At 39.1% G+C, this 25,594-nt stretch overlaps 2 protein-coding genes across 11 annotated transcripts in view; both read right to left on the bottom strand.

The window, feature by feature from the left end:
- The window catches only part of LOC124136211 (F-actin-uncapping protein LRRC16A-like), a 104,106-nt gene extending 89,646 nt beyond the window's left edge, over positions 1-14,460 (bottom strand). For all 9 annotated transcript variants that reach the window (XM_048397482.1, XM_048397486.1, XM_048397484.1 and 6 more), the window contains exons 1-2: positions 14,289-14,460; positions 14,031-14,128 (exon numbers count right to left, since the gene is read on the bottom strand). In XM_048397482.1, the coding sequence (XP_048253439.1) occupies positions 14,031-14,128; positions 14,289-14,325 (135 nt within the window). In that variant the 5' untranslated portion in view covers positions 14,326-14,460. The remainder of the gene's footprint in view (positions 1-14,030; positions 14,129-14,288) is intronic.
- Positions 14,461-18,328: 3,868 nt separating this feature from the next.
- LOC124123330 lies at positions 18,329-19,828 on the bottom strand. Of its 2 annotated transcripts, XM_046486603.2 has the most exons (4): positions 19,777-19,828; positions 19,235-19,351; positions 19,075-19,110; positions 18,329-18,691 (listed from the first exon to the last, which is right to left on the bottom strand). In XM_046486603.2, the coding sequence occupies exons 2-4, from the start codon at positions 19,343-19,345 to the stop codon at positions 18,395-18,397; spliced, it is 444 nt and encodes a 147-aa protein (XP_046342559.1). In that variant the 5' UTR covers positions 19,346-19,351; positions 19,777-19,828; the 3' UTR covers positions 18,329-18,394. The 2 variants fall into 2 exon arrangements, 1 of the variants encoding a protein (XP_046342559.1); XR_006859312.2 differs by lacking the exon at positions 19,777-19,828 and having other exon boundaries at positions 19,008-19,110; positions 19,235-19,770.
- Between the last annotated feature and the right edge of the window lie 5,766 nt (positions 19,829-25,594).

Raw genomic sequence — 25,594 nt, 5'->3', positions numbered from 1 at the left:
TCAAGGCAGTCCATGCATATTAGGACCCAAACCGCGGAGGAAAGTGTCAGCAATCCTTCCCAATTTCAAATTACAAATCACCCATACACGGTTATCGTAAATTGTTGTTAAGCGAGGAAGGCTTCCACAACAACGATAACTGACCCTTAAAAGAGGTAAAGGCATTGCATGGAATGCATCATTACATCTGAATTTAGGCTGTTCATTAACATTTTTTTTTATTAATTTTGGCCTTTTCTTTAAAAATATATTACTATTCCAACGATTTGCTTGTCACATGAGATTTGTTAAAAATCTCAATAAATCCCAAACACTACCAGACAAAACATATACTTCTTTCTTGCTCACATTTTAGTTAAGAATACCAACACAATCATTCCTTAATGTTATGAGTGAGTGAGTATAGTTTTACGCCGCTTTTAGCAATATTCCAGCAATATCACGACGGACCCTTAATCAGTTAATGTTATGACAAACAAATAACAAGGAATACATACTAAAAACATTTCAGTCAACAAAAATAAGAACATCATTATCAACAAACATTTTTTTCCAATTACATGTATCACCATACAATACACATGATGCTAATTCCTGTTACGTGTTCTAAGTCAGGATCAGCCCTCCAACATCATCAGACTGACACTCGGGTTATCCCATCCCTGTGTTACTTGATACTAATTGACTTCCGCCTTCACAGCTTTTCTCCTTAACCTGCGCCAGGTGACTAAGGAGACGGATGTTCGACAGGGGACAGAGTGAGCTGAGCTGTTATTATATTTTTAATGTAGGAGGAAAGCCCACAAAGAAGTCGTTAAAAATTATCTCCTTGGTGAAACCAACCAGCAAGGATCTGAACCTACGATTACAGGATCCTGGTACTCCTAAGGGACGCAAATCTGCAGTGTGAATAAAGGCGTCTTTGATGTAGATTCCCCCGTGACCCAAGGTATACAGAGTAAAGGGAGGAGGCAAACACCCACACGATCCAATTACACGACCTCAGCGCTAAGACTATCGTTACTTAAACATATACTTACAATTGTGTTAGAACTAAGATCACTTTGTGTTAAAGGACACAGGGTTAGGCCACACTTATCTTTTCATGATTAAAGATTTGTTATTCATAAAGGAGCTTTGGTAGGTATTTTTCAAAATGATTATAAATTTGTGCAGCTGAACATTGTTGTCTTTCATCTTGCATAACATTGTTTGGGTCAGCTGATTTAATTACAGGGACGTGAGCAGGTTTTGCCCCAAAAAGAAGAAAACTCGAAGGGTGTGTGGAGGCACGCCCCCTTCCAATTTTTTTTAAGCACTGGCAAAAGTCAAGCCAAAGTCAAACAGTTGTCCGGAAACACAATAATATTTTTCAGAACATTTTTTTTAAACTTTGATTATATTTTTACATGGAAGATCATTTTTTCCGAGGACTACAGGATTTTCCGTGTTTCCGCAGAGTTTTCACATCCCTGTTATTCGTAACAATAAACACTAATTCTGCTAATTCATTGAGCAGGATGTGTGAGATTTCTACATTAACATGTATAAATTACCTGTGTCAGAGAAGGCTTTGTGCTCAGCATAAGAAGAATTTGATAACAATATAGTTATATAGTTTACATAAGGCAAACATCAGCTGGTACTAGTGTTATTATCCTTATGAAAATATCATCAATATGAAGTCAACTCTCTCAAAGTTCTTGAATTTCCAGAAATCCAATGGAAATATGTATAACACGAGGCAAATAACTTAAAGATCCTGACTTTCAACTGTGGAGACGAGCCCACGGGATACCTTTACAATAAAGTAGAGCTTCATGTTGCTACTGTATGATTGATCATCTCCTGCAACCCCCCCGTAATCAATCCCCCCCCCCCCCCCCCACCACCCCCCATCCTCCCATCTTGCAAGACCAGCACCATCATGCTAGTGAAGCTTCTCTCAACCTGATGAGAGACGGATCAGGTCAACATGACCCATACATTCCTACAGCAGTCAAGACAAGCTAAATCTACTTGACACGAATTAAGTCAAGGTCGTTACTCCTGTATCTCATTCACGTCAGTCTGTTCACATGAAACAAGTGGCCTGTATTACTTGGAACAGTTTCTCACAAGCACAGGGCTGCTCCAGATAATGCTAAAACTGACTGAGTATTTACTCATATATTATTAACCCATGAAGATCTGGGGTAGAATAGGTCTTCAGCAACCCATGCTTGTCATAAGAGGCGACTAACGGGATCGGGTGGTCAGGCTCGCTGACTTGGTTGATGCATGTTACTGTATCCCAATTGCGTGTATTGATGCTCATGATGTCAATCACTGGATCGGTGGTCCAGACTCCATTATTTACAGACCGCCATCATAAAGCTGGAATATTGCCGAGTGTGGCATTAAACAACAAACAAACAAACACTTTGGGTATTGTTAGTTTCCTCTGGGCATTCAGTATATTTTACTCCCTTAGGTCCAATTGGGACCAATGAGTGAACCTTCTTTAAACATAAGTTTAATCAAAATGCTGTTTCTGGTGAATTCTAATTTGTATAATGATCTGTCCATGGCCATACCCAAGTGTGTTACATATAGCATAACTCACCACAGTGATACCTGTCTAAGTTACAATATGCAAAATGTAGCACTTTTTTCCATTATTCACTGCAGTAGAGTTCATGTATGGCTGATGCCAGCATTGAATCAGCAAACAAAGATCTAAAAAAGTCATACAGGTTCCCACGCTGAAAAAAAGCTACATTAGGTAATTAACCCCAGTGTTGTTATACTATTGGTTTTTCTACTTTGTTCCTGTATATTTCTAAAAAAAATCTCAAATTTAATTAGGTTATGGTAATTTATATTAGATAAAAAAATATATTATCTTTTATTCGGCTGATACCCACAACAATTCTATTTCAAAAGTGTAACCTAGGCAACCAAATCTCATTTGCATGTATAATGTCTGCTTAAGTTAAAGTTCAAAGATCTATCTCATTTCTGCACACATACCAACACAAAATAATAAATGCATATAGATTATACAATACTACTATCGTGGGAAAGTGTCACCATTTCATCTTCAAAGTTGTCATCCATGTACAACTGAATTCAAGTGACTATGAATGATAACTTGAATACAGAGTGACACAGATTAACCCCAGTGTTCAAGCAAATCATCACAACCACCAGGAGTTTCCTGTACAGACATTTAAACAGGGAAACTGAACCACAACTAGTTATGAACTGATTTACCGTATTCGACGCAATAAGCGCCCAGGGCGCTCTCAAAATTGGAAATAGGGGTCTCTTATTAGAATATTATTTCGGTGAAAACAAGAGTTGAAAGATAAATTTCGTGGTTTATGCTGACAGCCTGAAATGCTTATATACGACAGATATATTATTTCAGATTTTAATTGCCCATTATTAAGGGTGTATATAACACACGAGTGCGTATTATACGCGAATAAATAAGTCTTGTGTACATTTATCAATCGGAAGGGGTGCTTATTATGATTGTTTACTTGTAAATATATTAGCAAACATCGCCGTGGGCGCTTATTAGAGCGGGGCGCTTATTACGTCGAATACGGTATTTATTTTTCACATGGAAGTGTGGAGGCCAGTGTACATACTGTGTTAGTCCTCTGCATGACTGTGGAATTTATATCTCTCAGGTAGTTTATTTTACTAAAAGCCTAGGCAAGTCAAGATCAAACTAAATCAATTCTAGTTTGCTTGATTCCACAGCAGAAGAGGAAAGGTTCTTTTGAAGAAGAAAAATCATAATTATTTTAAAGAAATGTTTTCATTCACTAAGCGCTAAAATGCAGTGTAAATCTGCATAGTTCATTTAGGCAAAGTGCGCACATCAGTTTTTACGTTTATTATTTTATTAACGTAATGGCAAATTGAAGTCAATTCTCTTAAATAATTATGTTAACAATAATAACTTCACAGAAGTTAAAGAACAAACCAACCAACCAAACAACCAACCAACAATAAGTGGCGACAAACCCCTGATGATTTCTAAGGCAACTGTTTGCCCCGCTTTGTTTATTATCAGTGTTTGACTGAATGTAGTTTCACGCCACACACAGCAATATTTCAGCTATGGAGGTGGCCTGTTAATAATCGAGTCTGGACCAGACAATCCAGTGACTGACAGCAGGAGAAAGGCCAGGCCACCGGACCACCTGATCCCCATTTTAGCTGGAATATTGATGATGCTGATGATGATGATGATGATGATGATAAAAAATCACTGGATTGTCTGCTCCAGATTCGATTATTTACAGACCACAGATAGCCGGAATATTGCTGAGTGCGGCGTTAAACAACAACCCAACCAACCAACCAACCAACAATAAGTGGCAACAAGCCCCTGCTCATTTCTAAGCCAACAGTCTGCCTCACTGTGTTTATTGTCAGTGTTTGACTGAATGTAGTTTCACGCCACACACAGCAATATTTCAGCTCTAGAGGCAGCCACCTAAATAATCGAGTCTGGACCAGACAATCCGGTATTGACAGAAGGAGAAAGGCCAGGCCACCAGACCCCCTGATCCCTATTTTATACACCTATGACGGCCACCACTAAATCATGGGAAGATAACCGGACCGGAATCTCCACAGGAATATCCATAATCTGGGTGACAAATGTCTTGTGTGATCTATGCAGTACATAATGAAAGGTGTCAGTAAGTGAGTGAGGTTTTACGATACTTTTAACAATATCCTAGCAGGGATACCAGATATGGGCTTCAAAAAATGCACCCAAGTAGGGAATAGAACCTGGGTCTTTAGCATGACGAGCAAATGCTTCAACCACTAGGCTACCCCACCCTCCCTATAATGAAAGGTCAATTCAAGTCACCATGGTGACTGTGACAGGATGCATATTCATGTACATCCTGCACCTTGAAACATGTCAAACATGCTGGCCACAATGACTAATAAAGGAAATGAGAAGTTTTTATTACCTTGAACACATTTTGCATTCCTTCTGTTCAATCCCTAATAATAGTTATTAGTTAGAGCTCATACAATGTGTCTGTGCAGTTATTGTGTGTGCTGAGATTGGGGTGGGAAGATATTAGAGTGAGAGAAATGGGCTTCACACATTGTACCCATGTTTGGAGACAAACCCGGGTCTTCGGCTTGACGAGGGAACAATTTAACCACTAGGCTCCCCGACCAACCCGGAAGAGATTAGAAGGGATTTGGGGGTTGTAAAGTGCAGTTCAGACATCACTCAACTGAATCATAAAAATGAGTGAGTGAGTGAGTGAGTGAGTGAGTGAGTGAGTGAGTGAGTGAGTGAGTGAGTGAGTGAGTGAGTGAGTGAGTGAGTGAGTGAGTGAGTGAGTGAGTGAGTGAGTGAGTGAGTGCACATGGGGAATCGAACCCGGGTCTTTGGCATGACGAGCAAATGCTTTAACCACTAGGCTACCCCACCGCCCCTGAAAAGGTTGAGATAACGTGCCATGTCAAGTGGGTTTAATGTCACTTTGAACATGCATGTGACAGTGAGGTGTGTTTATTGCTGCTTTAAACGGGCAAAAGTATTTAAGACATCTGCAAAAGACCTGACATAGAGAGTCATCTGAAGAGGCCCACATAAAACCAGTGTTCGAAATACCTGCCTGCCTGACCGTCCGAGACGGGTTGATTTCAACTCGGGCTGCCAGATTTTCAAATCCCCCTGCCCAACGGTCGGGTTATATTTCATATGTAAAAATATTCAAAAAATTTCCCGATGGTAAGCATTAATTCACATGTAAAGATGAATGATAAAAAGTAAACAAAAAGAAACCCCGTTAGCTTATCCTGAGAAACATATGATTATAGTGGGCAGGCAGGTTTTGGTCAGGGCTGGCAAGTATTTCAGCTAGCCAGTCCTGTGGTCTGGCTGAAATTTTTGGGAGTTTCATACCCTGATAAAACCCCATCCTGCCTTCACCTCCAGCATTGGTTTCACAAAGGTGGTTGGAGAGTCATGAACACTGGAGCATGATAACTCAATGCAAGTCCGCACCACGATAGCAGCCGTCTGTATCAGGTTACTGTGTCACCGGTCCAGTAGTTCGGGTAACCCAGTTTGTCCAGCCTGTGTCTATATCAAATAACGAGGAAGTAGACAGACACAACTGGTTTCCCCACCCTGCACCTCGCACCACTGCATTACAGCTGAAAGGTCTTCACACATCGTACCCACGACACGAGTCTGGCAAACAGACCCTGAAACTTATATTTCCAAAACAGCCCATACAGGTCTTTAACATTTGGCAAGTCTAGATTAATGCAGAAAATGAAGAGAGTCTCTGGGCTTCTTTTTATTACATTATATTAAGATAATCTAATAAATGTTGGGAATGTTTCAGTAAACTATGTTCACTTCTCCGACGAAATATTAGTCTGCCATTGTATATTTGGTGTGACGTGACAAAACTTAAACCATTTGGCAACCCACTGCCCCCTTGATTCAGAAATTGCAGGTGTGGAAAGTTTCAGAGATGGCCAGTGCCACGACTCTCTCTTGGGGACTCAAACCTGAGCCTTATGCACAAGCTGTGGAAACCTCATCTACTCGACCGCCCTACAGTCCACTCAGCTTCTGACGTGTTTAGCACGGATACTACAGGGTACCTGACTGCAGAGCTAATCAGGAAGTCACTCAACAAATTCTACCTCCCTATGATAACAGTGTCATAATACCTTTATCATAAGTGTGATAACATCTGTATCACCACACTTACAGTAAACTACGTTTATAACGAACACTCTTATAACAAACTGACCGTTAAAACGAACTTATTTATTGTCCCGGCCATTTGTTCTATATATGCTGTATATATATGAACTATGGTTATTACAAACTGAAATAAGTGGTCCCTTGAAGTTCATTATAACCATAGTTTACTGTATATCATTAGTTGGATAATGCCTGTATCATCACATCAATGTCATCAGTGGGATAACGCCAGAGCTCCAGATAAGCTGCGTATCTGCATAAAATACGCATCAGAAATGCAGAAATACGCAGTAAAATAAAATCCAAGCGTATCAAATATGCAACGAACAAAACTTGTGCGTATCATCAAAATATTTTGAAGTAACCCTGCGTATTCGATTAGCAAATCAGCAACTTATTTTGAAATTATAAACAGGCATTCCATCAACCTTGCCAAACCCCACGATGACAGTTACATCATGATCATTTGCCATCACACTTTCTTGTGGAAATATCGTAGTATTTTTTAGTCCTATAAAACTCTCAAACCCACACGACACCAGTTTGCAGGGACTAGATAAAAAGTGTTTTTAAATGTTTAACTTAAAGACCCACATGTGTAAAAACTAGTGGGTAACAGAAATTTGAATACTCAGATAGAATTACTGATACCCAATGATTTTAAAATGCATGGGTAAAATACCCACAACAACTAAAGCTTATCTGAAGCTCTGTAACACCTTTATGATCACATCAAAAAAAGTGGTATAACACCTGTATCATCACACCAATATCATTCCATAGGAGTACACCCAAAGTAATCTGATCACTATTCAAGTAATCAGATAGGTTCAAATAAACCCTGCAAGTCAAGATTTACAAGCATATGCCCAAGGGGCATAACCCTGGTAATGAATAATCTCAACAGTCATTAGTCAAAATATCTGTCAATACAAATGACATCCTGATCCACATAATTGTTTCCTAAGTGTTCCACTTATGTTTCTAATAACAAATGGCCCATAAAAGGATATGAATACACGCGTTTTACTTATGATGGTATAAACAAGGTGACAAGTGAAGACTGATTGCTGACAAATTGCTTGATATTTGCCCCAAAGGAGGGAACTTTCCTTCACCACTCAGTCTGACCTATGACTCACAGCTGGTTACTGAAGTCTACAAAACTAGAGTCTAGAATCTGTGTCAGGACAGACATATACTCTCATAAGTAAACATCCGCCATAACAGGTCTTAATACAATCTGCCCCTTTACCTATGAGCCCAAAGTGAGTGAGTGTGTGTTTGATTTTACGCCGCTTTTAGCAATATTCCAGCAATATCATGGCGGGGGACACCAGAAATTGGCTTCACACATTGTACCCATGACGGGAATCGAACCCGGGTCTTTGGCGTGACGAGTGAATGCTTTAACCACTAGGCTACCCGACCGCCCCATGAGCTCAAAGCTCTGGGCCAGTTAATCATCTGACAGGCTATTGAATATGGTCAAAGCCAGCCCATATGTAATCATGGTAATAGTAATACTATTAAAGGAACTATTTGCTCAAAGACACATAATTAATCATCCATTCTCCTTAATGAATATAGAGCACATTTTCATCATTTTTCAACTCAAACGATAATTAATTCTATTAATCACACCATTTGGTAATTTCTCTTGGCTGATAACATGTTATCAGTAAGTCCAGGCAACCGATATCCTGATACCGTGTTGGTCTTCCTGTACCACAAACATCATAAACTGTTCTTTAATATTGGCCTCTTGGATTGCAATAGCATGGGCCCCCTTTTTATTTCGAAAAAAATCTTTATTTCTGTATAAATTACCACCAAAGACAATATATAGATCTTAATTGTGCACCCCCCCTTTTCAAAAAAGCTGTATCCGCCCATGAATAGGATATGTATCACAACACACGGATGTTGGTACATTGTTTGAAATTAAAAATGAATGTCAAGGAGTCTTTGTCATAATTCTAATTTTGAAATATTCAATGGAGCTACAAACCTCAAGAACCCCACTTAGTTGGGATCACTGCTGATATTATCACAGCTCTTACGAGGCGTGGTTGGGTAAGGAAGAGAATTTATGGATATCAACTCCTCTGTTATGAAGAAGACAAAGTTTAGGAGTATATACTTACTCCTCCATCAAGTAAATAATTCACCTGATGAAGGAACAAGTATATACTCCGAAACGCTGTGTTCCTCATAATAGAGGAGTTGACATCCATAAATTCCCTTCCTCATTTGTGTCACTTCTTAATGCCTTTCAAAGACGTGGTAGGGTGGCCTAGTAGTTAAAACATATACTGATCTTGCTGAAAGGCTGGGTTTGATTCCTGATGTGGTCCACCATGATACTGCTGCTAAAATTGCACTGACAGTAGCAGCTTCCAATGAGTTATGAATACACGTAAATCTTGGCCAAACAGAATCATTTCACCAAATCTGTGAGATGTGAATGAAGTGATGTTTAGAAGAACATATCCTACACAAACTGCAACTTGTAAATTCAGTATAATACAGATCTGTAATATTAATGAAACCCATTTTTTTACCTAGCAGATCAGGATCAAGAGGCTTAGTCTCAAACTAAAGTCAATCTGGAATGCAAGATTACCCGTTACCGGGTACGTTTCACTGTACCTAGGTACTTGACTGCAAATGTGGGTGCCCTCTTGTACCTCCAACGCAGGTATCGACACGGCCGTCCACTAGTCCAAGAGTAGTGACAATCAGAACTAGTTTTCAATCACAATCTGGCTTAGTTACATACACCACTAGTCCGAAATGCGCTGCGACCCAGCTGGCCTTGACCAACCATGTCTACCCCTGTAACAGCTGAGTACCCTTCTGTACATAAGGCCGTACCATACGTATCATATCGCAACCTTCGTATCGTGATATGTATCGCATTGCGACCTAGCTGTATCGATTCACCCCTATTTTAATCCTGAGTTTAAGTCTTCAAGCAGATATTCTATACATCAGAGACTGTCTGGAGCAAATTGTCCTTTTGGCTACATTTATTTTTGTCATGAGAACAAAGTTCTAGACTACACAACAAACACTGGATCTGGATCTAATGAAAGAATGTAATGTGGAAAACACTTGTTACTTGGTTAGAATGACTGGACTGGTAGAATTTCCTCCAGGCCACACCCTTGAGTTATTTCTCAACACTAGCATATAAATTCCTCCATTCCTCAAGGCCCCTACATCATGTTAATGCAGTGGAACACACAGAAAAGCCCTTCATTCACTGTTGAATGTTGCACATGGACTGACAACAAACAAACGTTTCAATACGTAATCTTAAATATACAGAGTAACTTTGTTCACTGGACAATTGGGGTGCTTGTTACATTTTTTAAATGCGCTTTCAATAACACAAACTGACCAATGTATCTAATTATCAAGATAATACTGATAACCATGGTAACCCAATACATTAATAAGCCCAAGTTCTTTCCTTCAACAAGCTTTGGATACTTCAGATAATATATTAAAGGATTAAGCTGTCAAAATAAAGCTTCAGCATTCCAGATTCCACCAGGTGAATGCCAGCTAGCTGACTGTACAAGATTTTACAGCAAGGCCACCTAAACAATTCTTGTTTCTCATCAATGGCCAAATCAAAATATCCTCCTTTCCATAAGTTGGGTTTTTTTTCAGACACATTTCTGTTTCTAGTTCGACATCTTCAGTTAGTTTCCATCCTGAAGTTGATTTTTTTATGTTACCTGTCCTGACAACCAGCAATTACATAGGTGATTTATTGTTTAAAGGCCACATAAACATACTTTCTACTAATTCATAAAAAAAATCATTTACCGGTAGTACAATTGCAAAATTGGGTAGGGGTGGTTGTGAAATTGAAAAATAAGAGAATAAAATCTAGATACAACCACCCAAGTGTTTAAAAGAAGTTTTTGATAAGAAACAAGAATTCGGTTATGTGGTCTAATATGGTAGGTTATCATATTGGGAAAGGGCCCAGAAAATACTTTGACTTTCAGGTGTAACATGTATAATACACTATGTACAGATATGGGTTGGTATTGGTAAACAGGCTCAAACATGCTACATTGTATCTACATGATTACTTTGTGAAAATAGATTTTATTGTCTTATTGTAACAGTTGGTAAGGTGTGTCATAAAAATGTCTGGCTGGTTTAGCTAATGAAAACAATTGTTTTTTCAGCCTAGCAACCCCAGATAATGTACCTGTGTACTGGTAATGTTTGGTTATGTATTTATGTAGTTGTGAAGAGAGCAAGAATGCCTAGCTGGCCCTTTCATACAACTCTTATTTATGTTAAGAATTAGGATGAAAGAATAGGCATACATTTCATAGTCCTTATGTAAGAAACAGTGACATAATATGCTTCCCGTCCTCTGGTACATAATACACACACCCAAGAATCCTCAGAATTCTTATCACTTTTTATCAAGTTCATGAAAACAAAATTGTACAAGTCAAAATGATCACTTAATGTTCATTATTTATGTGGTGTCCAGGTAAAACAAGCTTAGCCATTGTTTAATTAACAGGCTTGAACAATATCTCCATAAATGCGCAAACATTTAAATTCCTGAATTTAAACAAAATTAAAACACAGTGTGTTATGTGAGATATCAAAATTGCAAATTGTTTATATAACTGTCATGTCCATCTAAGAAATGCTTCTATTGTTGATTGTCTTTGTAATAGGCAAGTCTTTGTCCACTACGTGGGCATGAATATACAATGTAATCATTGAATGCTACACCATGCATACAGGCATGTGGTGAGGTGAGGTGAAATTGGGTTTAACTTCGCGTCCAAGATTATTGCACTTATATAGCGACATACAGGCATGTGCCAATGCTTCAAACTATCATATTCTTAAACATGCCCTCTCCATGTGGCAGATCTTGGAAGTCACTCTACCTTTGTATAGTTACAGAAAGATATGTAGTTCAAAACATTTTATTTTGCAAAATAAATAGGATCAGGAAAAGTGGAAATTAATAAAAATTTCAATTTCTCTCTTTTGTATTTAGCATGTGATATGAATGTTACGAATTGTACATATCCAGAAATATATAGAAATCACTACTTTTTAGATTTATATCACTTGTCAGATCAGACAGAGAAACAATTTGTAAATTATCTTTTTCATCAGAGAGAATTTGAGGTTTGCAGGTTTTACAAAAAGCATTAAACTGGCATATTCTTTCTTATCAACATTCCAGGAGAGTCTGCAGATGTTTACTAAGAAAACAAAGTCATAAAAAACTGTATTGCATATCATATTGCACAATAATCACTGAAATAGGTCCAGGTGTCGCAAAGTATTAGTTGAGTAATCATGGCTTGTACAGCAGAGTGATGATTTGTACTGAATGCTTCTCACAACAGTAAACAATAGAACACATCAGCAGTGGTCTTTAATGCTTTCAATGCTACTGTCGAACCCACTGGACAGACGCATAGTCGAAAGACACCCCCGAATGAAACTCTCCATAACTGTTTAACGAGTAGGCTTTGCATATATTTTAAGTTACCTTTGGTATACATAAATGCTCAGCTTACAAAATATCAAAACTCTCAGTCGTTTATTAACATAAAAAAGAATACATCGCAAGTTAAAAAAGCATTGACCTAATTTATCAGCACACAACTACCAGAAACGGCCATTGTTGATTTTTGGCACTTCACGTTGAGCAGCATGCAGTCCGATATTTTCTTTATAATTTTATTATTTTTCATATTCATAAAAACAATTCAGCAGGCTAAAGGTTAAACTGAAGATTTGGTTCCATAAGTTTCGCTCGTTAAATGTTTTTGTCATTTACCTTAGTTATGAACTTAAGGTACAAAACAAGCATCAAGACGTAAAAGATGAAAAACCAATATCTAAAAGTATTTAAAAGGCTGTTTATTCACGTGGAAAATGCTCATGTTTATATGCTGTCAGAATAAGTAAGAATAAATTTTATCAGACTGACTAAAGCCTTCCTAGAAATGTGTTTACCATATTTGACATAATAAGCGCCCAGGGCGCTCTCAAAATTAGAAATAGGGGGCTCTTATTAGAATATTATTTTGTGAAAAACAACAGAGTTCAATGAGCGTAAATTTCGTGGTTTATGCGGAAATGTTTATATACAACAGATATATTTTCCAGAATTTAATTGCCCATAATTAAGGGTGCACATAGCAAACGTATTATGCACGAATAAACAGTATTGTGTACATTTATCAATCGGAAGGGGTGCTAATTGGGATTGTTCATTAGCCAGTATATTAGCAAATATCGCCGTGGGCGCTTATTAGAGCGGGGCGCTTATTACGTCGAATACGGTACGTCAAAACCAATCTTTGCAAAGAAACTAAATGCACCAACTGAAGACAAGCAGGTCTATAGATTTCAACTTCTTTATTCTTACAAGTGAACTCTGTATTAATTGACACTACAGCTTCAGAAATGCAACTAACATATTATGCATTAACTGTAAAAATAATTTAAAATTACATTTTGGATTGTCATATCGCCATTTTTTAACAAGAGGCATCTCCTCAATCAGAAAACCCACAGCTGTGAGACATAATTTGTACTCTATGTCTGTAGTGCATTTGAGTAAACTCTTGTTAAACTGTCATGTCATACAAGACTTTCGTGTCATTGAGGCTTGAGATTTGTTCTGTTAAGGCTTTGGCAACCACCACAATCATGAACATGTCACCTCGATTTACGTGATACTGAATGTATCCTTGTATTGTTGGATACAAGCATACCACACATCCATGCTAGAGAGTACTGTAAATGACAGCATATCAGAACCGAACACATCACACATCAGATTACAGGAACAATGTCAAGCCGAAACAGTTACCATTTCCTTTCTTGATAACATCATTCCAGAGGCTTGTTATTATTTTAGGCAAGATCTGAGTATATATACCACAGTCAGAGACAGGTTACAAATCAACTGAGTCCACATTGTAATTCCAAACCAAACAGGCTTCTCTAACAGAAGAAGGGCAAATGTGGCGAGCAATTACAAACGATCGACTGTTAGTCTCGTCTCATTCTTCGTGTTACACCCCAACCCATTCAGTGTAAACAGGGAAACCTAAAGTTTAAATACTGTAAATACATCCGAGTTCAACACTGGATGTGGCGCTCTTTGCGACCGATATGCCCGCCAGGCCTCGAACTAGGAAGTGAGATGCATTTGACAGATTGGCTACAACCCAAAACATCATATGTCACTTACCAGTATTCTATTTTCGAGCTTTTCAGGGCGCACTTCCTGTCTGACCATTCGCTTAATGCTGAATTTCATGCGTCTGTCAACCACATCGCGAATACTGTCTGGAATACATAAATATTTTGAGGGTAATTAAAATAATTGTAGGTGAAATACTGTCTTGTAATTCAGCAGGTGTCTGCTCGAATACACAGGAAGTGGTTGAAAGCGTTAAACGACATGATATTGTGGAGAATCTTGACGGGGGAACCCTCCGTCACTTACCTTGTATGTCACGAGGAATATTGTTTACAGCTGCCATTTTGGTTAGAGGAAAGGTTCATTAGTATCCTAGGGTTATTGTTGGGTTAATCCACTGACACGTCTCGCGGTGAGCCCAGACTAAACCTCCCCTACTTGCAGAGGGAGTGTCCCTCTCTCGCTGTACGCCATTACTCTAAGGGAAGTGTTGATGTGACGTCACGTGGGTAGGAGAGAATCCGTGACGTCACGCACTTCCGCATTTGAGGACAGGCTGAGCAGGAATAAAAGACATATCTCTCTCTCTCTCTCTCTCTCTCTCTCTCTCTCTCTCTCAGATATAATTCATACAATTCTGTATTAGTTAAAAAAATGTTCACTCTTATAAAAAGATAAAGTATGTGTATTGGTTAAGGTAACTATGACATTTTTACTTAGATCAGTTTAATCTATTCCGCGTTTCGCCTTCAATGACATTAACAAGCGTTTCTTTCATATGACCAGGTGTTAAATACATATAAGTCAATTAATTAAAGATGTGTTTCTGGGTTTAACTGCATTCCTTGTAACTCAGTGGCCGCTGAAGGTTTATGACTGGCAAAGATTGCAATATTTGATTACACAAGTTACAGAAAGACGCTATCTCAGGGGCACACAGGTATCTGTTTGCCGGCACATCGTGTAGCGAACCTGTCAATGTGTGTGTGGGCACAGCGTAGAGAATATCTACAAAGGTACACACACACTCAGTCTCAACATATGCACGTAAATAATTATTTAAGTCCGTGGTGTCAGTCGTCCCATGTACTGATGTCTGTTAATGGCAATTACCTTCCACTTGTATGGCGATGTGTCGGAAGATGTAATTAAATTGCAATTACGCGTGAGATAAGACTTAGCGCTCGTCACATAGTGGAGGCCCCGACGAACAAGATCACCGGATTAGTTGCACGCGGGTCACGTGACCCGCTGAAGTAACACAACTATTCAAACCCCTTGCAAAATAAACACATGTAATACACTTTACACTTCGTCCGGTTTAGGGTGACATTTAAAGGCACGGTCTCGTTTAGATTTGTCACATGTAAATAGGTTTTGTATGCACGAGGTAGACTGACATTTAGTGCAAGAAATATAAAAATATATATCTACAAAATAAAATTTAAAAATTCCAATTGGTGCCAGTATTCGAAATAAGCGCCTGCCCGTGGGCCCGTGGTAGGTAGATCGCATATCGGGCCCGTAGTATCCAATTTTATAGGTCCTTATGGCCTATCTATCTATCTATCTATCTATCTATCTACTGATAGATAGAGAATATATAGATTATAGATAGATAGATATATAGATAAATACTAACAGATAGATAGATAGATAGATAGATAGATAGATAAAATTATCGTCGTACTTTCAATGTGACTGCATGAACGATATTGGGTAAAATTATTTCCCCTGTTTGCCGACTTCCTATGGGTATTAAAAAGCCACAGTTCCTCCCCAATATACCTATACCTGTCGTTTTAAAATTTGCTCATGTATGCAATTGTTGTTACTGTTAATCCTCTACTGTTAATCCTCCACCTACTGTATATATTCTGTACTATGTCCCTCATTCAGTCTTGCTTGACAACGGTATAAGGATCTATACCGAAACGTCGCTTTTTACAGTATTAAAGAAATTGTTATCCATAAAGTTGTGTCTATCTAACCTGTCGTTTGTTATACTATTGATGTAACGAGGATCGGGTGGTTAGCGGTGTGCGACCTGTACATGGCTCTATGGCATTATATACCGCGACGGAGTAGATCATTCCAACCACCTGAGACCGCCTCCGTGGTCTAGTGGTAGAGCGTCCGCCCGGAGAGCGGAAGGTCCAGGGTTCGATCCCGGGCCGCGTCATACAAAAAGATGTTAAAAGATTGTACTTGTTGTTACCCTGTCTGTCGCTCGGCATTAAGGGGCTAAAACAAGGACTGGTCGGCTCGGAGTCAGTATACTGTGTCTGAGTGGGGTATTCATGTTAAACTGCGGCATGGTATCTCAGTGTGCTAGCACTATAAATCGGCATCAGTCCGGACTAGTACAAGCAGCCACACACACACATACACGTGCATGCACGTCGCTATATAAGTGCAATAATCTTGGACGCGACGTTAAACCCAATTTCACCTCACCTCCAACCACCTGTTTGCGGGGTCTAGGCTCGATGATGATGATGATCAATCACTGGATTGTCTGGTCCAGCCTCGATTACTTACAGACCGCCGTCATATAGCTGGAATATTGCTGAGTGCGGCGTAAAACAACAAACCAACCATGCAACCAACCAACAATAAGTGGCGACAAACCCCTGCTCATTTCTAAGCCAACTGTTTGCCTCGCTGTGTTTATTATCAGTGTTTGACTGAATGTAGTTTCACGCCACACACAGCAATATTTCAGCTATGGAGGTGGCCTGTTAATAATCGAGTCTGGACCTGACAATCCAGTGATTGACAGCAGGAGAAAGGCCAGGCCACCGGACCACCTGATCCCCATTTTAGTTGGAATATTGCTGAGTGCGTCATAAAACAACAAACCAAACCATTATTACTATTATATTTATTTTTATTTCATTTTTATTATTATTATTTGTGTACTTATACAAATAACCTCCTGCGATGTAACTCTCAGGAGGTCACCCATCCAACTCTTCGGCGACCGACGTCGCGTCACACCACCTTGCACAGGACCACGTGACACCACACTGTATCATTAATATACCTGTTGTTGCCTCCAGTTAGTGAGTGAGTTGGGTTGACGAAGCTTTTAACAGTATTTCAGGTATACTATATGGTGTGTCAGCTTAACACGCGAAGAAAGCCCATACACCAGTGCTAATGTGTGATTCGAATCCACGATTACAAGATTCTTGCATTCTATGCATCGGTTGAAATTCATGGTCAGGATCTAATTCTTACATAACACTGTGGGGAATCGAACCATCGGTGTGACGTGCTAACGCTTTAACCACTAGGCTACCCCAGCGCCCCTCGTTATAACACGATCAGGATGACTCGTAAGGCAGCACACAACACTAACATCTAGTCTCTGAAATGAACATATCGTACAGAAAAAAACAGTTGTTCAATTATCTTAATAGAAATATGATAAAAGGGAGCCCAGAGACGCTCTTCATTTTCAGATACTGCTGTAATCTAGACTTGCCAAACATTATAGACTTGCATGGGCTATATTTGATATATATTTGAACGCTGGCTGGTGTATCAAGCCCCCTACGCTGCCGGGGCACAGTGACAGGCGAGGCAGGAACGAGGGTTGCAGACTGTATGGACAATTAATGTTCAAACTCACTCACACAACCATTCACCCCAATTCAATTATCATAATCAAGAACATGCCACGGTAACGGGTGACGGGTTTGGCCGAATCCCACAACTACAAAAAACACACTGTACAAGTTGACATGAGTATATTACGAGCGCTTCATACAGTTTTGTATGCCCGCGGTTTGTGGATTCTTTTCTCAAATGCAGATAGTTTCCGGTAACGATAGCACAAGAACCTGAATTTATCATTAAAACTCTGAAAATGTATGCCTTTTTTTCACAACCAAACACTCCTCATTATACATATAAACAGGTAGAATAGGTGAATAGGTCTTCAGCGACCCATGCTTGCCGTAAAAGGCGGTTATGCTTGTGGTACACAGAAAAAACGATCGTTTAGCGATTAAACGGTAAACTAAACGGCAAAATGTCTCCACTTTTAAAACGCGTTTAGCGTTTTGTTTCTGAACACTCCTTGTTAGTTTCTAAACACCAACGTTTAAGTTTCTAAATATGCATGTTTAGTTACTAAACACCTTGTATTAAACGCTATGCGTTTAGAAAACTAAACGCTGAAATGTCTCCACTTTTAAAACGCGTTTAGCGTTTAGGCCCGTTTAGTGCCTAAACGGTCGCCTGTATAACTGAATTAAGCTAGAATCAATATCATATGATGTCTTCATACCTATAAAAAGTACACAACTGGGATATACACATTTTTAACAACAGAAATGTAGAATTAAACATTTTATTTTCCCATTAGGAAACATGTCAATCTAGTCTAGTCAATCATGCATGCTTCAACTTTCTTCAAGAAGTGAACACAATCTTTGGTTTTTGAACCAAAGGTTTCCTTGAAAAAGAGTTCTTGCATAACGCCAAACATCCGTGCATACTGTCTCGGTAATCCAGCCAAGCTCCATAGTATATGGCCAGCATCTGGACCACTGCCTTCCTGAAGTTCCAGGAAGGTTTAGCCCGTCGGCGTGTATGATTGCCTCAGTTATCCGGTTGTCCTTTACAAAGATCCGAAGCATTGGCCCTACTGGCAACTTTGTTTTCTCGGCTTCCTCGTCAATTTGTTTAGGAGACAACTCCTGCAACCAACATATATGCGTGATAAAATATGATGATAATAATAATAATAAAAATAAAAATAAAAATAAAAATAAAAATAATAATATCATATTTAATATTGCTATTATTTTTGTCATTACATTTATAAATCAGTATAGATCTAATAAAGAAAAGAATAACCTTAATCAATACACGCCCTGATCTAAAAAAAATACTACCGCCCCCCAGCAATTACCTTTAATCAAGTCTTACAAATAACTCCTTACATGCCGAAAATGTCTAATCTTTGTAAAATGAAATAGAATAGACAAAAGACGGTGAAAGGGTTAAAGACACCTTTGATTTTTTCCAATATAGAGGTGCTTTTCGCTCCTCGGCCCCTGTCATATCCTGTTTCCCTCACCATATAGCGAAAAGCCTCAATATCTTCCATTAGTTCCTGCAAAAGTCAAAGCATGAAATTATTTCTAAATGGACGTTCAATAATTAAAATGAATAGAGATCATTTCCAATATAAAGTTTTAGTAATTTTGCTAATCTAAAATAATGTGTTTCAGTCTTACATCAGCTTCGTCAGTGGGGGGCATGATTTCCTTCACGGCGTTGAATAAATCATTTGTTGATTTTTCCACTGACCTCCAAATTTCCCCACCTTTCATTAATTTGATCTCCATGAAAATCTGCAATATATGAAATAATAGATGTAGAATACGAGCAAGATGCTGCAGTGCATGTCACACCAACGTTTCGGTCATGTTTGTATCGGACAAGGTGTTGTTCATAGTTTAAAGGATTACTTGTGGCCTAGAAACACATTGAACAAGTAAAATTATCCATTCTTTCCATAACATAAGAATTAGGACAGGCAAAAACAAGTTTTTCTGTGATAGACCTTCAAGACCATGCACCCCACCAGAGAAGAAAACATTCCACAAGTAGCAACACGGCTGCTTTCTTAATCAACGTCAAATGCATTGTATTTACAAAAACATGTATGTAAATCTTCATTCTACATATCCCTACATCGTGATGATTCAATTTATTGCCTTAGATGTTGACCAAATATATGTTTTAACTGCAAAAAAAGAAAATAGAAAAAAATCACCTGGAAGATCCTCACTGGTGAAAGATGGCGTCTCCGTCAAGGGTAAAAGGACGCGTCGAAAGGGCAAGGTCACAGGCGGGATAACTCTTAATCTACACATTAGTCGTTTAGAAACTAAACAGGTGATGAACCTTTAAATCATACATGACGAATGTGTCCAAAACTATTTATTCACATTAGTTTTTGTTAAAATAGAGACAGTACCACTTGTTTCATTAATATAATAACTTCTGGTTTATTTTGTATATATAAACGATATGTGTTTAGAAACTAAACCACTATGTTCATATACATATAGAAACTAAACTATGACGCTTAGAAACTAAACATGCATGTTTAATCAAACTAAATACACTTCGTTTAGAATGGTGGCGTTAAAAATTCAAACTAATTTTATAACAGCTACACAATAGAAAATGCAGTTGTAGAAGTCCACAGTATGTTAAGATATGTGTTGGGTTATTTGTATGGTCACTGAGAATATGTTTTTATACTGGGATCTATCTGTTACTTTAATCACCCAAGAAAGAGTAAAATCGTAAAGATTTCAGTGAACAGGTTATATTTCCGACAACTATATCCATAGTATTTCCTCTATTATTAATACTTTGTTAATTTGAAAAAAGTTCTTTAAGGCAAATATTTGCTGTATATGTGTATTAAACAGTAAATGTTTAATATCTAAACGGTACCGAGTAAGGCGACTAAATGGAAATTGTTTAGATATTAAACGTGAACGATTTGTTTAGTTACCTAAACGATCTAAACACCCATTTTTTACAGTGTAAGAGGCGACTAACTGGATCGGGTGCTCAGTGAGTGAGTGAGTTAATATTTAACGTCACATCGGCAATATTGCAGCCATATCGTCGGGTGCTCAGGCTCGCTGACTAGCATGGTTGATGCATGCGTGGATGGTTTGCGGGATACACGTACATTGTCTTGTACAAGAATCTACACGGGATGGAGTCGCATATGATGCGCCGTATTAATGATACCGATAATTCATTAATGGATATCACAAACTCAAAGTTTAGATATCAATAAATGTGTCTACCGATATCACAAATTCGACTTGTAAATATCAATAAATAGAACTGGAGATATAAAACATGAATAAGCGATAGCACAAATATATGAGTATAGAGGTGTTTTTGCCAGGAAATATTTCAAATTCTGAAAAGAAATGCTAACTTTGACATGAAAACTGTTGCTAGTGGCGGTTTTGTAAAACAAAACTGTACAATCGACTGTTACTTTAGAATTACTTATAACATTCACAGTTGGACAAGTTCAATTATAGGGGCCTACGTTCAAATACCGACCAAACCGAGTTTCGACAGCATCACCGGAAGCACAGAGGTCGAAAAAGCGATCACATGCAGGGAGCAGCTTTCAGTGACTGTAAAACCTCTGTAATATTTATGATCTTGTCATTATATTTTCTCAACGAAAGTAGCACTTCCGTTTCTTTCGATGTGTGATACATTTTGTTCGCATTGACTTATTTTCGGGGAGAATTGTGTGTTCCAATAATTGAAAGGGGTTTAGCAATTGGTAGAACATTTCTAGTGAACACGGAAATGACAATCACTCTAAACATCTTTACTTTTCTGGTGTCCCCCGCCGTGATACTGCTGGAATATTTCTAAAAGCGGCGTAAAACATAACTCACTCATCTTTACTTACAAAGCTGGTTCCCCACAACCTACGCGCAAGCACACGCACGAGCAGAGCACCACAAACCCCATTGTTCTGTCGAAGATGTGACAAGGCAGTGACAAAGTCATGATGATTTCACGCCAAATCATCAGGCTCTTTTGAAACTTTTAAAGTATCATGTTCACGATTTTGTGTCGTATATATCTCATCTGTCACCGTGGCAAATAATGGCACCCGTGACAATCGCTGTGTGTCGGGGTACATCACTATCTGCACTGAAGCGTGCATGTCGTAAAGATCAGTATCGCATTACAGTGATACGGGAAAGAGAGAAAGACGTCTCATTCCTGACATGCGCAGACCGTTGGTGAACAGCTGTAAAAACACTCATTGTGTCACTCTGTTATCTTTGTTAATGATGCAAGTGACACCTCATGGAAAGACATGTGTTCCATTCGAAACACACCAACAGCCCGCATTGACAGCATCACTATCAAATTGCAGGATGATATTATATATATCAGCTCGAGGAATTATTAACATATTTTACATAAAGTTTTGTCTTTGGACTGTAAAGCAGCTTGATTCCTGAGAGTTTCTAGGGCTTCGGTCCTGCCCCACACTGAAGCACATGTTCGAAATGTGCCTGTTCACCCAGCAGTGAGTGGGTACCCGGTCGTATGAGATGGTAATGTGGTTGTTAACCTTCTAGCACCTCACAGGCAGCTTGGGTTGTATACTCCCCAGGGTGCTGAGAATGAAAATCGAGTGCTCACTGATCCATTGACCGGGGTAATAATAGTGTAGCGCTATGAGCATCCACTTGGCGAATGGAATCTGGCGCATTATAAATGCACTTATTATCATTTAAGTATGTTTTTCACATTAACGCCTATAGGCTGGAAAGTTTAGTCTGAGATTGAATTACTCGTTAGTAGGTTTACTGACATAATTTGTTTATGCGCCATTTTGAGACCTTGATTTATTAATGTAAAGTCTCGTAGTGGACATTGGAGTTACAGATCAAAACCTGCCCACTTATGGTATGAACTGACCCGTGAAGATTCGGGATAGAAGAGGTCTTCAGCTACCTATGCTTGTCGTAAGAGGCGACTAACGGGATCGGGTGGTCAGGCTCGCTGACTTGGATGATGCATGTCATCGTATCCCAATTGCGTAGATCGATGCTCATGATGTCAATGACTGGATTGTCTGGTCTATATATACTCGATGATTTACAGACCGCCGTTATATAGCTGGAATATTACTGAGTGCGGCGTTAAACAAGAAACAAACACCATATCCAACTTGTTGCCGGTAGTGATGGTTGTCTCCCTTTTGTTACGCGGTCCATTGGTTATACAATGGGAGGAAGGGATTAACCAGGAAACTGAGGCAACACCCTACCTCTTAATGGAACAGTCCAGACTTCACATAAGTCTATATATATATCTATGCAACGCGAAAGACAAGTTTTGATGTTTAGGTTTACAAAATGATTGTTGAGATCAATCATGAAAAATGTTAATATTCAGAATAGACCACCCCCCCCACCCCCCCCCCCCCACCCCCCCCCCCCCCCCCCCCACCCCACCCCAATAATTATGTTTGTCCTAAAGGGCAGCTGATTGCATATTGTATCGGGTGGTCGTGTCTGTCACCCAGCCCCTGAAACAAATATATCCAACTGCAGCCCATGCAAGTCTATAATATTTTGCAAGTCTGGATTACTGCAGTTTCCTCTTGGCTCCTTTTTTAATTATATTTTATTACAATACTTTAACATCTGTTTGTATGTAATAAAACACTCTATTATGATGTTGTTGCAACTTCAAACATACGACAAATTCGTCGAACTCTTTCTACTCGACTTGTTTAATACACCTTGCCACTACAGGGGTCGGCCTAGACATGCAAAAGTACATAAGGTAAAGTTTATTAGGTCATATCATAATTTCAAAATTATATAAATAATATGAACAAGTTGTCATTTAATGTCCGCATATCTAGTCTTACTTATTATTAATTACTATAATACCCATGATGTTTACCATACTGTACGACCCGTGAAGATCCGGGGTAGAATAGGTCTTCAGCCACCCCGGTTAGTATGCTTGCCGTAAAAGGCGACTATATTTGCTTATTGTAAGAGACGACTAACGGGATCGGGTGGTCAGGTTCGCTGACTTGGTTGAAGCCTGTCATCGATCTCAATTGCGTGAATCGATGCTCATGTTGTCAATCACTGGATTGCCTGGTCCAGACTCGATTATTTTACAGACCACAGTCATATAGCTGGAATGGGGCGTTAAAAACAAACACACATACAAACAAACAAACAAACCACAATGTACAGACTTGGAGCAAGGCTAGGGTCGGCCTGGAACTGGTGCCTCTTCCCAGATACAGTGTCCAGCTAGTCTATAAATATCCCTCCCCGGTGACACCCGAGCTGGGTTCTCAGTTATTATGGATTTGTCAGCGGCATCACTTAACCCTTTAACTACAAGATCTTTATCAACAGGTGGAGGATGACATTGTCAAACAAACGCACTGCGCATGTCAGGAATGTGATGCTTATTTTTCAGTTTACTGAATACGATACTGATCTTTACGACTGGTTTCGAAGCAGATTGCGACGCGCCCCCGCTGTCTCTGACACACTGAGAATGCCAAGGATGCCTTTATCTGCCTCAGTGGCAGATATACGACATGATATCATTCTTTAAAAACAAACAACCAATTTTGCTGCATTGAATTTTAAAGTTATTATGACTCGTACTAGGATGAATTAAATATATGGGTGACCAGTTGCCCTTATGAGCAACCACAGCCAGTTATCTGAAATTAAGACTTTTAACAAATTATACGCTAAAACTGCTTGTTGATCAGTTAAGATATTGTGATCAATAAAGAGTTAACAGTATATTGAAACGGCACGATAAGGTCCATTTTGGCCCACTGGAAATGATACATAATGATAATATGAAAGGTTTTGAAATATCGTTATGAAACTTAACGGACATGAACGTACATAACTGCCACCTGAACCAGCCCACGGACGTATATACTTCTTTGACCAGCCTAATTCTTCTTGCGCTTTCTGGTTTTAGAAGTTTGACACGATGAAGTAACATTCGTTAGAAATGAGAGAAGGAAAAGCTAGGCCATTTCGGTGATTTTCAGGCAGTCGACGTCGCGGTGGTAGAAGGATTATATAATTAATATGCATTTCAGTAACAGTTCATGTCACTGGGGTTTTCGAAAAAGGAGGGGTGTAGTGGTAGGTTGTTACTAGGAATCCACCCCTGTATCCGTCACTTAGTTTACAAAAAAAAGCCGAGCACCAAACACTCCAACGTCAACGTCTGTGGATACGTGATGGTGGGCGTGCTACTCCAGTGCGGAAAATGTCCCGATCCAGGAAGATTCTGTTTTGTAATAAAACTTTCAGCAGGTCAGGAATGTGTCATCAGCAGAAATCCCAGATTTCCTTACCCATTGCCGAACTTGGCACAACGTAAACAAACAACTTTGGTGCCTAGTCAGTTTAAGAAGAATTAAATTTGCATCACAAGAGAATATCATGTACTGGTCAAAATTGACCTACTGTCTAAAAAAACGTGACAGGCACCAGCTGAAAACAGGACAGAGCTATACAGTGGACGAGCTAAGGGAGGGGTTTGATTACTTGATTTTCCCATATTTATTGCGATCTTTCATAGAATTTCATTTCGGACAGTACGTGACGGGCTGAACTGCCACGGAGAAGTACTATGATATATATATAACTACATGTATAACACTTCTTTATGTACGAATGACAATCCAAATGAGACCAAATAATTTAAGAAACTTCTAAGGTTTTGTGTTTCTGCAAACATATATTTTATTTGTATTTCTTAAAGCAACAAGCGACTTATAAATACCCATGCAGCTATTTTTCAAATTAATCACAGACCTATATCAGACCCGAAGGAGGGTTTCTCAGTATGTGTGGTGAGGGTGGGGTGGAGTGGAGGGGTGTGCTGCTCTACTTCCTCCCCTCCCCTCTCTACCCCACCACCCTACCCCAGCCCACCCCACCCCACCCACCACCTCCAACCCTCCTCCCACGGGCCTTATATATTTATACGGCATCAGCGCAAGAGGGCGC

This window comes from Haliotis rufescens, unplaced genomic scaffold, assembly GCF_023055435.1.
Source record: "Haliotis rufescens isolate VD_foot unplaced genomic scaffold, xgHalRufe1.0.p SCAF_17, whole genome shotgun sequence".
In the NCBI taxonomy this organism is placed as follows: Eukaryota; Metazoa; Mollusca; class Gastropoda; order Lepetellida; family Haliotidae; genus Haliotis; species Haliotis rufescens.
Note: the sequence above shows the minus strand (reverse complement) of the source record. Positions and strands in the feature narration are given on the sequence as shown.